At 39.7% G+C, this 13,260-nt stretch overlaps 1 protein-coding gene across 7 annotated transcripts in view; it reads left to right on the forward strand.

Moving 5' to 3' along the window:
* GAB1 (GRB2-associated binding protein 1) overlaps nucleotides 1-13,260 on the forward strand; it is a 128,069-nt gene that overhangs the window by 84,328 nt on the left and 30,481 nt on the right. For all 7 annotated transcript variants that reach the window (XM_010854717.1, XM_010854719.1, XM_010854718.1 and 4 more), the window contains exon 2: nucleotides 7,141-7,435. In XM_010854717.1, coding sequence (XP_010853019.1) covers nucleotides 7,141-7,435 — 295 coding nt within the window. The remainder of the gene's footprint in view (nucleotides 1-7,140; nucleotides 7,436-13,260) is intronic.

Genomic DNA, 13,260 nt, shown 5'->3' on the forward strand with positions numbered 1-13,260 from the left:
TGTTCTTCAGCTTGTCCAGTCAAGGTCAAGTTGAGGATTCAGGGACTGTGACAGACCTGCAGACCTGGATGGAGTCATTAGAGGCCTTTGTGAACCACCCGAAGAGAACACACTGTCTAGGACCTGTGTGCTGGGAGCTCAGAGAAGTGGGAGCAAGTCGGTCAGGCGCCTTAACTCGGAGCAAGCTGAGGAAAGCTGCAAAGAAGAGGTCTTAAGCTAACTCTTGAAGGCAGAGTAGGGTCGTTGGGTGAGAGAAAGAGGATGTGTTAGACTGAAAACAGCAAAATGTGTGTGTTGGCTGGAGAGGCAGGGAGGGTAAGTATTGTTTTGATCTATAATAAGTATGGTTTTGTACACCAACCTGAGAAGTTGGAGTTTGGGCTACCCTAATAACAGTGGACTTCTTCTTTTCTCTCGTTCATTTAAGTTCACTGGCTTTCCCCAGCAGACACAAAAAAATGTAAGGAATGGTCTCAGCTTTCAAAGAACTGGATGTCAGGTTGGGAAAATAATTCATGAGTATATGAAACATTTGGAAATGTACATAGAAAGATAGCTGTAGCCCACCAGGCTCCTGTGTCCGTGAGACTCTCCAGGCAAGCATACTGGAATGGGTTGCCATTTCCTCCTTAGGAGGATCTTTCCGACCCAGAGATCGAACTCAGGTCTCCTGCATTGCAGGCAGATTCTTTATCGTCTGAGCCACCAGTGAAAATGACAAGATAACAGATGGTTCTAAGCTGTCCATAGCCATGCAGAAGACTTTGGCCAAGACTCCTGAGAGCAGGTGTGGCAAGACAAGGGAAAGATTTGAACAGAACTTTGAAGAATGGTTAGGTTTCCAATAGTAGAAAGGAGTTCAAATATACTCTCTGGTGGGGTAAATACTGTGGACAAAAATGAGAAGAGAACAGATAAACTGCTTTGGTGGCAGTAGAAGGCTTGAGAAGAGAAGGAATTAGATACAATTTTAAAAGAACCTCTATACTTGTTTGTTCGCTTAATTCTCTTTCAAAAACCAGCCTAATTCTGCCTGAGCACATTTGAATCACCTGGTGAGCATTTGAAACGCCCTATGCTGAGACTTCCCTTTTGGTGCAGTGATTAAGACTTTACACTTCCAATGCAGAAGCTGTTGGTTCGATCCCTGGTCAGGGAACTAATCCCACATGCGGCATGGTGTGGCCAAAAAAAAAAAAAAACAAGAAAACCTCTCATAGCTGTAGAGTTTTAAAACAGATGAATTTATGGTTTATGCACCTCTATCTTTCCTGAATAATTCTTCTCAGCCCAGTTGCAAATGGGCTGGGAAGATTGCAGGCTGCCATCTATGGGATCACACAGAGTCGGACACAACTGAAGCAACTTAGCAGCAGCAGCAACAGCAGCAATATCCCTATAATGCATAGAGAGTGTGAGAACTTCTGTATTTTTATCCGTGTCTCCTTTGACATATTCAGCATTGCCTGAGCACCTTGCTGGGACATGGCTCCAGTCCTCAAGAAGCTGACTTGTAGGGATGTCAAACTCTGTAACTGGAAATGAGGGGGAAACGGAGAGCTTGGAGGGGGCCATTCAGGGGTGGTTTCCCAAAGTCTGAGCTAAATCTAGGAATGGATTGTGTGCTAAGGGCCAGAATGTATCAGGGCCAGAGGGAGTACAGAAGTAGAGTATTAAGGGACCTGCATATATTTCCAATGCAGTTGAAAGGCAGAGCAGCAAAAAGTGGGGCTGGAGAGAGAGCAAAAGCTAGGAGAGCTTGCCAGAGAGAGTTTGGCTTATCCTGCAGGCAGTCACCGAATATAGAGGATAGGTAAAAGCAATGGAAGTACTCTAAGCATTGTAGATACTTACTTTCACCGTCTGATGTAAATATATGTCCACTGGGATCTGTGCACTCTCTGTGCTATTCTCTTTTGATTTTCATATAGAAGCCAAATTTAATCTTGAAACCCTGAGATGGGACACTGGCATCAGACTGTTATGCTTCAAAATGCAGACCTGCTGATGCAATCTTATTTTAAGGCATCATTTATTCAACTTCAGGTTGAACTGACTGTTGCATGTAGGAAATGACAACAAAATAAATGTTTGCATAGCTCCCTTAACCACACCTTCTTGTTAGCCAGTGGGTAAAATGATTTTTCACATGTATTTTGTTTAAAATGGCTTTGAATGTTTCCTAAAAAAAGTGTCCTTTTTTGTCTGTAACTGCAGTGTAGAATTGGTAAGGCAATGTACAGCTTTCTCCGGGGCTACCAAGGCAGCAAGGATAAAAATAGGGCAAACTTTAAGAATCCCAGATATTTTCAGATAACAAAGACTGATTTATGTGGACCCATTTTGTGCTCAGACAAAACATAGAGAAGCTTTTGTGCTGTGATTAGCAAGGGTGCTGATGTCAGTTCTCTTGTTGAGCATCAAGCTTTATTCTGTGGCTAAATTGTGCTTTGTACCCTAATCCAGAGAACCTTTGTATCTGCCTTATTAAAGTGTGTAGTTTATGTAATTGCTTTTGTTTTCCAGTTTAATCTGTGCCAGATTCAATGAGAGTGACTCATTTTGTGACTGAGACAAACATTCACATTTGGACCATGTTAAAAATAAATAAATAAGTGGCAGGTGCTGCTTGGCTAAATTCTGTGTTTTCATGTTGTAATTTCCTGCTGCAAGGGTTCATCTCTTAGATAATGTCTTCTCGGCCTCTGTAATCGCTAGCCCAATCTGCCCAGTGCCCTGCGATTCATTGCTGCTCATTTCTTGGCTGTTTATTTTAGTTTCCAAGGGCCTTTTACATGTTAACAGTATCATTTCAAGAGGGAAACACAGAAATGGATGGGGGAGCTGCAGTCAACTGGATGACCAAGACTGACACGTGAACTGTAGCAAAGGGACAGATTGCATTGTTCTCTGTTTTTGTCATTTTCCCGGGGTGTTTTGTGCCTGTGTTTGGCAAAGTTCAGTTGTGTCTACTTTATTATGTATACATTCAGCATTGGAGCTCTTTTTCTCAGGTGGAAGAGGTTTTGAAAGCATGACTTTCTATTCAGGGTGGCCCATATATCTAATCTAATAGTCTGAAAATTGTGACAACTTCACAGTCTTATGAGAATTCTGTTTATTGTATAAATAGTTCTAAGTACTTGGCCCTGGGCTATGCACTGAGTGTGTAATGGCGAATAAAATAGACATGGTCACAGTCTACTCAGACTTTACAGTCTGCTTGGGGAGTTAGATACTAAATAAAGAAATACAAAGAAAACTTAGATCACAGAATTATAAAAATCACTACATAGGTAAGTGATGAGACCCCTAAAATTATGCCCTACTCTACACTGGGGAGTGGTGGGTTGAGGGTGGTCAATAAAGAGAAACCTAAAGGTCAAAGTCTGCCTGGCAAAGAGAGGAAAGAACATTCTGGACTTAGGAAGCAGCATGTGCAAAGTCCCCGAGACAGGAGACAGTTGGGCATCCAGAAATCTTATGATTAGCAGGAGAAGGGACAGCTGATTAAAGAGAAAAATAAAATGACTGTATTTAAGAATTTAGAGATGGACTATACAAGCACAACAGTATTGTAGCATTTAGTATAGGGGCAGATAACCTTGCATACTGGCTTCCCTGGTGGCTCCGATGGTAAAGAATCTGCTTGCAATGCAGGAGACCCAGGTTCGATCTTTGGATCGGGAAGATCTCCTGGAGAAGAGAATGGCACCCCACTCCAGCGGTCTTGCCTGGAGAATTCCATAGACAGAGGAGTGTGACGGGCTGCAGTCCATGGGTAGCAAAGATCTGGACACGACTGAGCAAATAACACACAACTCTGCATACGTCTTACAGCCTGAGAGCTGCACTGAAGTACAGTATAGAAATTGATGCCTGTGATATTTAGTCTTGAGTCATTGGGGGATGCGTGAATTATGTTCAATGAATTATGTAGTAAGGCATTTTAGAAAGATTTCCTTGCACCAACCACATTAAAGTTTTAAAAAGTCATTTCTGTATTTAAAGACAGAACTTTCACCATCTGGAGAAATCACTTAGAAAAAGATATGATTCCTTGATGGCCCTGGATAAGTGACATAGTACTGTGTTTTCCTTTTTCTTTACTTGTCTCTCCCTTTTTAAAGCTTACTGCTTGATAAGGAGGTATCCATGAGGGCATGAGTTTTACTAAGAGATGATATTTATTTATTTTGAAATAAATAGATTTATGAATGGATTTTTATAATCCAGAATCCAGTGCTAAATTCATGTGAATTTAACACTTTATAACTTTTTAGTATTATCTAAAGCATCTGTAGAACTCCAACACTGCCTTCTTCTGGACACTAATCGTTTGCTTTTAACTTTGAGCTGCAGTCAGACTGAGAAATTAATTCAAAATCTTGATGATAGGGTCTTCCCTGGTGGTCCAGTGGTTAAGAATCCAGCTTGCAATACAGGGGACACAGGTTCAATTCCTGGGGAGAACTAATATCCCACATGCCCTGGAAGCAACTCACCCTATGCACCACACTAGAGAGTCTGAGCTCTGCAACTAAAGATCCTGCATGCCACAGCTAAGACCCAGTGCAGCCAAATATTTTTTAAAAATCTTGATGATATTAAAGAAGTACAGATATAATATTTTAGGTCTTTGTGATTTTTCTACTTGATCTGCTTATTAAAGGATTGCATAAGTTTTTCCATGAAGGAATGCCTGTCCATTGACAATTTGTTGTTATTGAGTTGCTAAGTCATGGGGTCCAACTCTTTTGCAACCACTTGAACTGTAGCCTGCCAGGCCTCTCTGTCTGTAGTCCTGCATATATTTTATTAGAGTTGCTGTATTCTCAGATATTTGCATGTATGAGTGTTTTCTTCATAGCCAGTAGATTCTTGGAGAGAAGAAATCATCAATTTCCTATCATTTCTTCACGCACGCACCTAGCATGTCATTTATAGTATAATCAATAACTTATGGACTGATTATTTTATTGACTTAGTTCTTAATATATCTAAATTTTCTTGGGTGAATTCAATTTAAATAATCTTTTAAAATGTTAAAACCTGAAGTTATCACCCTAGTTAATTCAGTTATTAGTACAGTTATCCAAATGATTATAGACCAAATGAACTGCTTTTTGCACCACTCCAGTCCCTTAATTTTCATTTTCTCTGCCTCAGAGAATTGTCACAGCTTCCTAGCTGTGACTCCATCAATGAACTACAAGTCAAAATTAACTCATGTCAGAATTTATTAAAAAAAGGTGGTCATTATGGAGGCTGAGACTAAACATCTATTGGAGAAGTTTATGTGGATTTTAGTTAGTCCTCCTCTCGGTTTGCAGGTATTTTTCAGGATAAAATAAAGCAGTTTTTAGTGGATACTGTCATGCCTTTTGTGTTACAGTTGCCAACTTCTGCAAAAGAAAAAATATATAGAGAGAGACCATATCATATCACTACTAGTATTCCTTTTAGTGATTATAAATTTTGTAGATTTTTTTAAATAAAGGGATCTATATGTTAACGAGGAAACAAACAATATTTGGGGAAGGGAGATTGGCCTACGTTATATTACCAATGTCATGAACATTCTTTGTCTGATTAGACTATTTGTGTGTGTGTGTGCGTGCGTGTGTATTTGTGTGTATACACTCAGTTGCTCAGTCATGTCTGATTCTTTGCAACCCCATTTGGACTGTAGCTCACCAGGCTCCTCTGTCCATGGAATTTTCCAGGCAAGAATACTGTAGTGGGTTGCCATTTCCTTCTCCAAGGGATCTTCCTGACCCAGAGATCGAATCCGTGTCTCCTGTGCTCTCAGGCATAGTCTTTACCACTGCACCACCTGGGAAGCCTGAACACACTGTGGGTAGAGCACCAAACTCATACACTGCTCTGAAGAAAATTCCTCAACACGCCACAAGCACAAAGCTGTCAGTACCCGCTGGTTGTCACCGGAAGAGACATGCTCTGTCTTGTTACACTTTTCCAGAACGAGGGGACTGAGATGAGACTGGTGCCGCATCATGTTCTCCAGATGGACAGAAGTGGACAGTGTCCATGAAGAAGATTTGATTCCCTTGGGGTTCATAAGTTGCCATTTCTCGGTTCTTCCACTTCCTGGTCGTCTGACCCTGTATGTTCAGTCTAGAGCAGAGAATGACTCTTAGTAGATAACTTGAATTTTGCCAAAATGGGCCTCTTTTTGGTCTGACTGCCCACTCAGGAAGACCCTCACAGAAGAGTAAGGCTTCATTTTGTCTCTGGGCAGAGATGTTGGGTTTAAAAACTGATGAAGTCAACTCTTTGAGACAATTGATTCTGTTTTTTTTTTCATTTGATCAATGTTGAGGTTAAAGAGGGTAGTAGTGAAAGAATTTCTAGGCTTCTTTAGGTGTAATATGAAAGTCCTTTGCCCTTTCTTTAACTGAGTTGTATATTTCTGTTGTTACTGCTGAGTTGTAGGAGTTCTGTGTATATTCTGGACATTAATGTCTTACCAGATATATGATTTGCAAGTATTTTCTCCCATCCTGTGAGTTGCATTTTCACCCTTTGAGCATGTCCTTCAAAATATAAAAGTTTTAAACTTTGATCCAGTTTATCTGTTTTTCTTTTTTTTGTATGCTTTTAGTGTCCTATTCAAGTACTCATTGTCAAATCTAACATTGTGAAGCTTCCCCTATGTGCTTTTCCAAGAGTTTTATGGTTTTAGCTCTTACGTTTAGGTTTTTGATCCATTTTGAGTTCATCTCTGTATAATATAAGGTGAGGTTCTAATTTAATTCTTTTGCAAGTGGATATCTGGGTTTTCCAGCACCATTTACTTTTTCATATTTAATGAAAACTAAATCTTCCTTGATTTGTTGACTTGATAAGTACATCAGTGTAAATGTCTTCTAATATCAATCAGTGTCTTCTAATACTTTATCAGATGATAGAGAACAATAAGTGTGTATACACACAGATTATTGAGTTAATTGAGGAGACACCAGTAAACTTGGCAGGAATGGTAGCTTATTCTATGAAAACAAAACAGCGTATGTGACTTTCTCTAGTCAATGATCTTGTAAATTTGATTTGACAAATGTGCATCTGAAAAACTTCTCTCAGCTTAACACTGGGTGAATATTTTTGTTTTGTTCCTAGGCTTGGAAGAGGAGATGGTTTGTGTTACGCAGTGGCCGTTTAACTGGAGACCCAGATGTCTTGGAATATTACAAAAATGATCATGCCAAGAAGCCTATCCGTATTATTGATTTAAATTTATGTCAGCAAGTTGATGCTGGATTGACATTTAACAAAAAAGAGTTTGAAAACAGCTACATTTTTGATATCAACACCATTGACCGGATTTTCTACTTGGTAGCCGACAGCGAGGAGGAGATGAATAAGTGGGTTCGTTGTATTTGTGACATCTGTGGGTTTAATCCTACAGAAGAAGGTAAGTTAAGTTCAGGATTTTGTGATGCACCCTGAGTTCTCCTTTATTACTGCATTTTAAAAGCCATTATAAAATTCATTGTTATTTCAGTTACACAATATATTTTTTATAATAGTAACAACATGTAGAAAAAGCACACCTCTCAATATCTAGAGAGAAACTTCATGTAAATTTTAGAAAGAAAGACTATCATTGTGGGGCAGGGTCTAAATAATGTCCTGAAGATGACAGGAAGGCATACTTATTTAAAAGTGTTTCTTGAGTTCCAGTATAAATACTAAGTTAAACCTTAACACTGCTGATACTTGATATTTCAACCTATTAAAATAACATTTTCATGCGACTTAACTCTCTAAAGTTTTTTAAATTGAAGTATAGTTGCTGTACAGTATTATATGTTGCTGCTGCTAAGTCACTTCAGTCGTGTCCGACTGTGTGACCCCATAGACGGCAGCCCACCAGCCTTCCCCATCCCTGGGATTCTCCAGGCAAGAACACTGGAGTGGGTTGCCATTTCCTTCTCCAATGCATGAAAGTGAAAAGTGAAAGTGAAGACACTCAGTCGTGTCCAACTCTTCATGACCCCATGGACTGCAGCCCACCAGGCTCCTCCATCCATGGGATTTTCCAGGCAAGAGTACTGGAGTGGGGTGCCATCGCCTTCTCTGGTATTATATGTTACAGCTGTACAATATAATGATTCACAGTTTTTAAAGGGTATGCTCTTTATAAATAAAATATTGGCTATATACCCTGTGTTGTACAATATATCCTTATAGCTTTTTCTATACATAATAGTTTGAATCTCTTAATCCCCTTTGAATCTCTTAATGCCCTTTTCTTGAGGTCCCTTACCCTTACCATGCCCCTCTCCGTTCCCACTCCCTACTGGTAACCACTAATTTCATCTCTATGTCTGAGTCTGCTTCTTTTTTGTTGTATTCACTAGTCTGTAACATTTTGTAAATGCCACATTTAAGTGATATCATAAAGTGTTTGTATTTTTTTGTCTGACTGATTTCACTTAACATAACACCCTCCAGGTCTATTTATGTTATTGCAAGTGGCAACATGACTTTTTCATGACCGAGTAGTATTCCATTATATATCTTATATTGATGGTGTATATTACAGTATATCATATCACATCATGATATAATACATTATATTCCATTATATGTATATATATATATAAACACCACATCCTCTTTATCCATTCATCTAATAATGGACACAGGACTTATTTTTAAACTATATTGGATTGTGGAGTTATGAAATAGCCAAGGTGACTATCAATACCTATGAAAAGAAAATTGAGAATCAGTCACAAAACATGATGAAAAAGAAAAAACATCTCAATTTACTAAACACAGATGCCCTATAAAGCATGTGGAGGAAGAAGGACCTGAGTTTGGAAACAGAGGTGGTGAAGAAAAGCTTCTTAGAGAAGCCCAACTGTGAACTGGAGGCTTTTGAAGGAAGTCGTATTCTGTCTACATGAATGGAAGGAGGGATGCAGAACCTGCAGGCTTAGGGGCTAGGGAAGGACTCAGAGGGGGAGTAGACTCCTCCTTGGCTGGAGAAGAGGGCTGTGAATGATAGAGGCAAGGGAAGACTTTCTTAAGGATCTAACATTTGGGTTCCTGTCCTGGAAGAAACTATGGTTTTTCCAAAAGTCATGTACGGATATGAGAATTCGTAAAGAAGGCTGAGTGCCAAAGAATTGTTGCTTTCAAACTATGGTGTTGGAGAAGACTCTTGAGAGTCCCTGGAACAGCAAGGAGATCAAACCAGTCCATCCTAAAGGAAGTCAGCTGTGAATATTCATTGGAAGGACTGATGCTGAAGCTGAAACTCCAGTAATTTGGTCAACTGATGTGAAGAACTGACTCATTTGAAAAGACCCTGATGCTGGGAACAATTGAGGGCAGGAGGAGAAGGGGGAGACAGAGGATGGGATGGTTGGATGGTATCACCGGCTCAGTGGACATGAGTTTGGGCAAACCCAGGAGACAGGGAAGGACAGGGAAGCCTGGAGTGCTGCAGTCCATGGTGCTGCAAAGAGTTGGATGCGACTGAACAACAACCTGGAAGAACTGAGTGATTAAAGACTTCAAGAAGAATTTTACAAGTGGAATTCCTCTTTGGGTGCTTTTATGTAGCTGTCCTGACCTTTTATATTCCTTGTCTGCTTCTCTACTGCTCTTCTTTTTAAAACAAACACTAAGAACCCAGGTAGGGGACTCCAGTACTAATTTAGGTTTGCAGAGTCCAAAAGTAGAAATAAAGGTGGCCCAAGGTCTTTGACCCTATTGTCTTCATGGTTATCCTCATGTTGACAAGTGTGCATTTCCAAATACATGTATTTAGGAGCACTGGAGATTTGGTGAGGGGTGGAAAAATTGTATTAACAATCAACATCAAGATTTGGACTGAAGTGAAACAGTCATCATCTCTAATTAGCTCAGGTCAGCACTGTTTCCTCTCTGGCCAGGCAGCCCCCAGGAGCAGGAGGCTTCTAGGACTGGGATTGGCCCAGTGGGGAGTGGGGAACCCCCTGCTGAGAGACTCCAGAATGCTCAAGAGAAAACAGCACTGCGAAAGGGAAGGAGGTGACTGATTTAGACAGGAGGCTAATGACACAGAGCACTTCAATAGAGTTCTGCTGATTAAAAGCCTGAATAAATTGTTGCGCATATGGAATTAAAGCTTTGGTTGTTTTTGTAAAGTTACTGAATATTGTTCCCAGTTCAAGTGGACCCTTGGGTATTATTTCTTAATCCAGTTAAGCTCCTTTCTTGCTTGCAGACATGATCTATAGTTGAGTACAGTGGAGGATTTTAAAGTTGAAGTCACAAATGAGATGGCTCTTTTTTTAATTCAATGTATCTTATTTTTTTATTTTATGTAAATTTTTTAAATTTTATATTGGAATACAGTTGATTAACAATGTGTTTCAGATGTGCAACAAAGTGATTCCATTATATATACACATGTATCTGTTCTTTTTCAAATTCTTTTTTGGTATATATATTTTTTTAATTTTTAATTGAAGGATAATTGCTTTACAATATTGTGTTGGTTTCTGCCATACATCAGCATGAATCAGCCATGTGCTGTGCTGTGCTTAGTCACTCAGTCATGTCCACCTCTGCGCCCACCAGGCTCCTCTGTCCATGGGGATTCTCCAGGCAAGAATGCTGGAGTGGGTTGCCATGCCCTCCTCCATGGGGGTCTTCCCAACCCAGGGATCGAACCCACGTCACCCACATTGCAGGCAGATTCTTTACCGTCTGTGCTGCCAGGGAAGCATAAATCAGCCATAGGTATATATGTATTTGTCCCCTCCCTCGAATCTCCCTCCCACCTCCCATCCCATCCCACCCCTCCTAAGTTGTCATAGAGCTCTGGTTTGAGCTCCCTGAGTCATCCAGCAGGTTCCCACTGGCTATCTGTTTTACATATGGTAATGTGTATGTTTCCATGCTGTTCTCTCCACTCATCTCACCCTTTCCTTCCCTGCACTGTGTCCACAAGAATATCCCGTTGGTATATATATGCACCACAGCTTCTTTATCCACTCATCTGCCAGTGGACAAGATGGCTCTCTTTTTAATGGTTATTTAACAGCCAGTCAGTAATGATAATGATTTATTTAGACACCACATGTGTTGCACTGTACAATGGCTTTTCAGCTAAAATAATTCAAGTATTTGTATAGTCTTTGTGCCGATGTTGTTCTTTAACCTACTTCCTTTTCAATTTAGAATTTGTTTGGGGGGATATGAAGTCAGACTTCTGTTTCCATTGGTACAGATTCAGCTGATCTGAAGACTCCAGTAGGTGTTCTTCTGTCTCTCTGTTTGTTTTCTTTATAATTCTCCTAGTTAACAAAGGATATTCAGTGCCCTCTTAGTACATTCTTCAGTCAAGGAACGTGAGTGTGTAATTTTTTAGAAGCACTTTCATAGGGTGGTTAGAGTTGATCACCCCCCAGATGAGAATGGCTAATGCTCAGGTATCCCAAATTAGCTTTACAAGTGTGAAGGCATAGAGTCTGGTTCATTTGTCCACCTTAGAATGGTCCTTATCATCTGGGAACTTGATGAACACCCACGCAGTCAGCTCAAGGAAGTAGGTAAGTTTTGTCTGCTTGAGAAAACCGATTCATTAATATACCCAATTATTTGAGTTTGACAGGGATCTGCTAGGCTTTGGGCATTCATTCAACCAATATATATTAGGTGACTAGTTAGGGACACAGACAGATGAAGTATTACAGGCAGAGAACTGAGCATCTTATGAGAGAGTATTCATACCCAGAATAATTCATTACAGTTGATAAATATTCTTGCCTAGACAATCCCATAGACAGAGGAGCCTAGTTGGCTACAGTCCATAGGGTCACAGAGTCGGACACAACTGAAATGACTTAGCACAGCATGGCACAAGTTATACACATGTGTGTGTGTGTGTATACATATGTTTATATTTATTTATATGTCATACTTCAGTATATATTAAAATATTAATATATAATCTATATTAGTATAGTTGGTATAATTAGTATAATCTATAATTAACATAATGTATTATATAATATATAAAAATATACATGTATTTTAAAGTGTGATACCATGAGAGTGTGTAAATACACTTCTTACCTTCATAGAGTTTACAGTAGTGCATGCATGCTAAATCACTTCAGTTGTGTCCAACTCTTTGTGACCACAAGGACTGTGGCCCACCAAGCGCCTCTGTCCATGGGATTTCCTAGGCAAGAGTGTGGAGTGGGTTGCCATTCCCTACTGCAGGGGATCTTCCCAACCAGGGGATCAAACCCACGACTCTTAAGTCTCCTGCATTGGGAGGCAGTTCCTTTACCACTTGCACCATCTCAGAAGCCCAGTCTAGTAGTAGAGGGGCAAATACTAGGAAATATAATGCGGGTTGATAGGTGCTCTGCTAAACGGGACTAAAAGCATAGAGAGCAGCTGATTTTGTCTCAGGAGGGCCAGGAAAAGCCTAGGTAGTTACAAATGGCTCTGTGACTATAACTGATACTGTACTGAGAGCTGAATTTTTGTCCTTAATGGAACGGTTTCAGTGGCATTAGTAGTCAAAATCGGTTACAATGTCTGTTTTCACTTCATAAACTTCCTAGTATAGGGAGGGGGAAGTTTCAAAACTTGAAAGATAGCTTTCAGTAGCAAAACTCAAATCCTTATAAAACAGATTAGAAGTGTATCTGTCTTGAGTGAAGCTCTCAATTTGTGAACTTGTAATCTTCACAGTATCCATGAAGCGAGAGGTCATAAGAAAATGTATGATTAATCAAATTCAGTATGATTAATCAAATTTGATGTATATATGCTGAGTTGGTTACCAAGAATAGCTATGTTAATCACAAATGACTTTTCTGTTCATTAAAGCAAGTCCCTAAGAATTTCAATTTGCCAGTACTTTTCAATTTTAGATCCTGAGCTATATCTGAATTCATCTGTGTTTATTTTTTCAATTCTACAGTTTAGATATTTTACAAATTCATCTTGGCCATCTCCCAAATAACCACAGTAGAAATGTCTTACTAGGCTGTGTTGGAGACTTGAGTTTCTTGGAATAAATCAGTGAAAGATGAGCAGTCTTCATTGTGTCCTATCAAGGATCCACACAAACAGTTTTCCTTTGCTCCACAATTTTGGTTTTCGACGCACAGCAGCAAAACTGCAAAAAGGCTTTAAAGCCAACCACTGTATTCCCCTATTCATTTGTAGTAACTGACTTTGCTAGATGCCTTTTTAAAAATTCTGATCTTTAAAGATTTG

This window comes from Bison bison, unplaced genomic scaffold, assembly GCF_000754665.1.
Source record: "Bison bison bison isolate TAMUID 2011002044 unplaced genomic scaffold, Bison_UMD1.0 scf7180017864348, whole genome shotgun sequence".
In the NCBI taxonomy this organism is placed as follows: domain Eukaryota; kingdom Metazoa; phylum Chordata; class Mammalia; order Artiodactyla; family Bovidae; genus Bison; species Bison bison.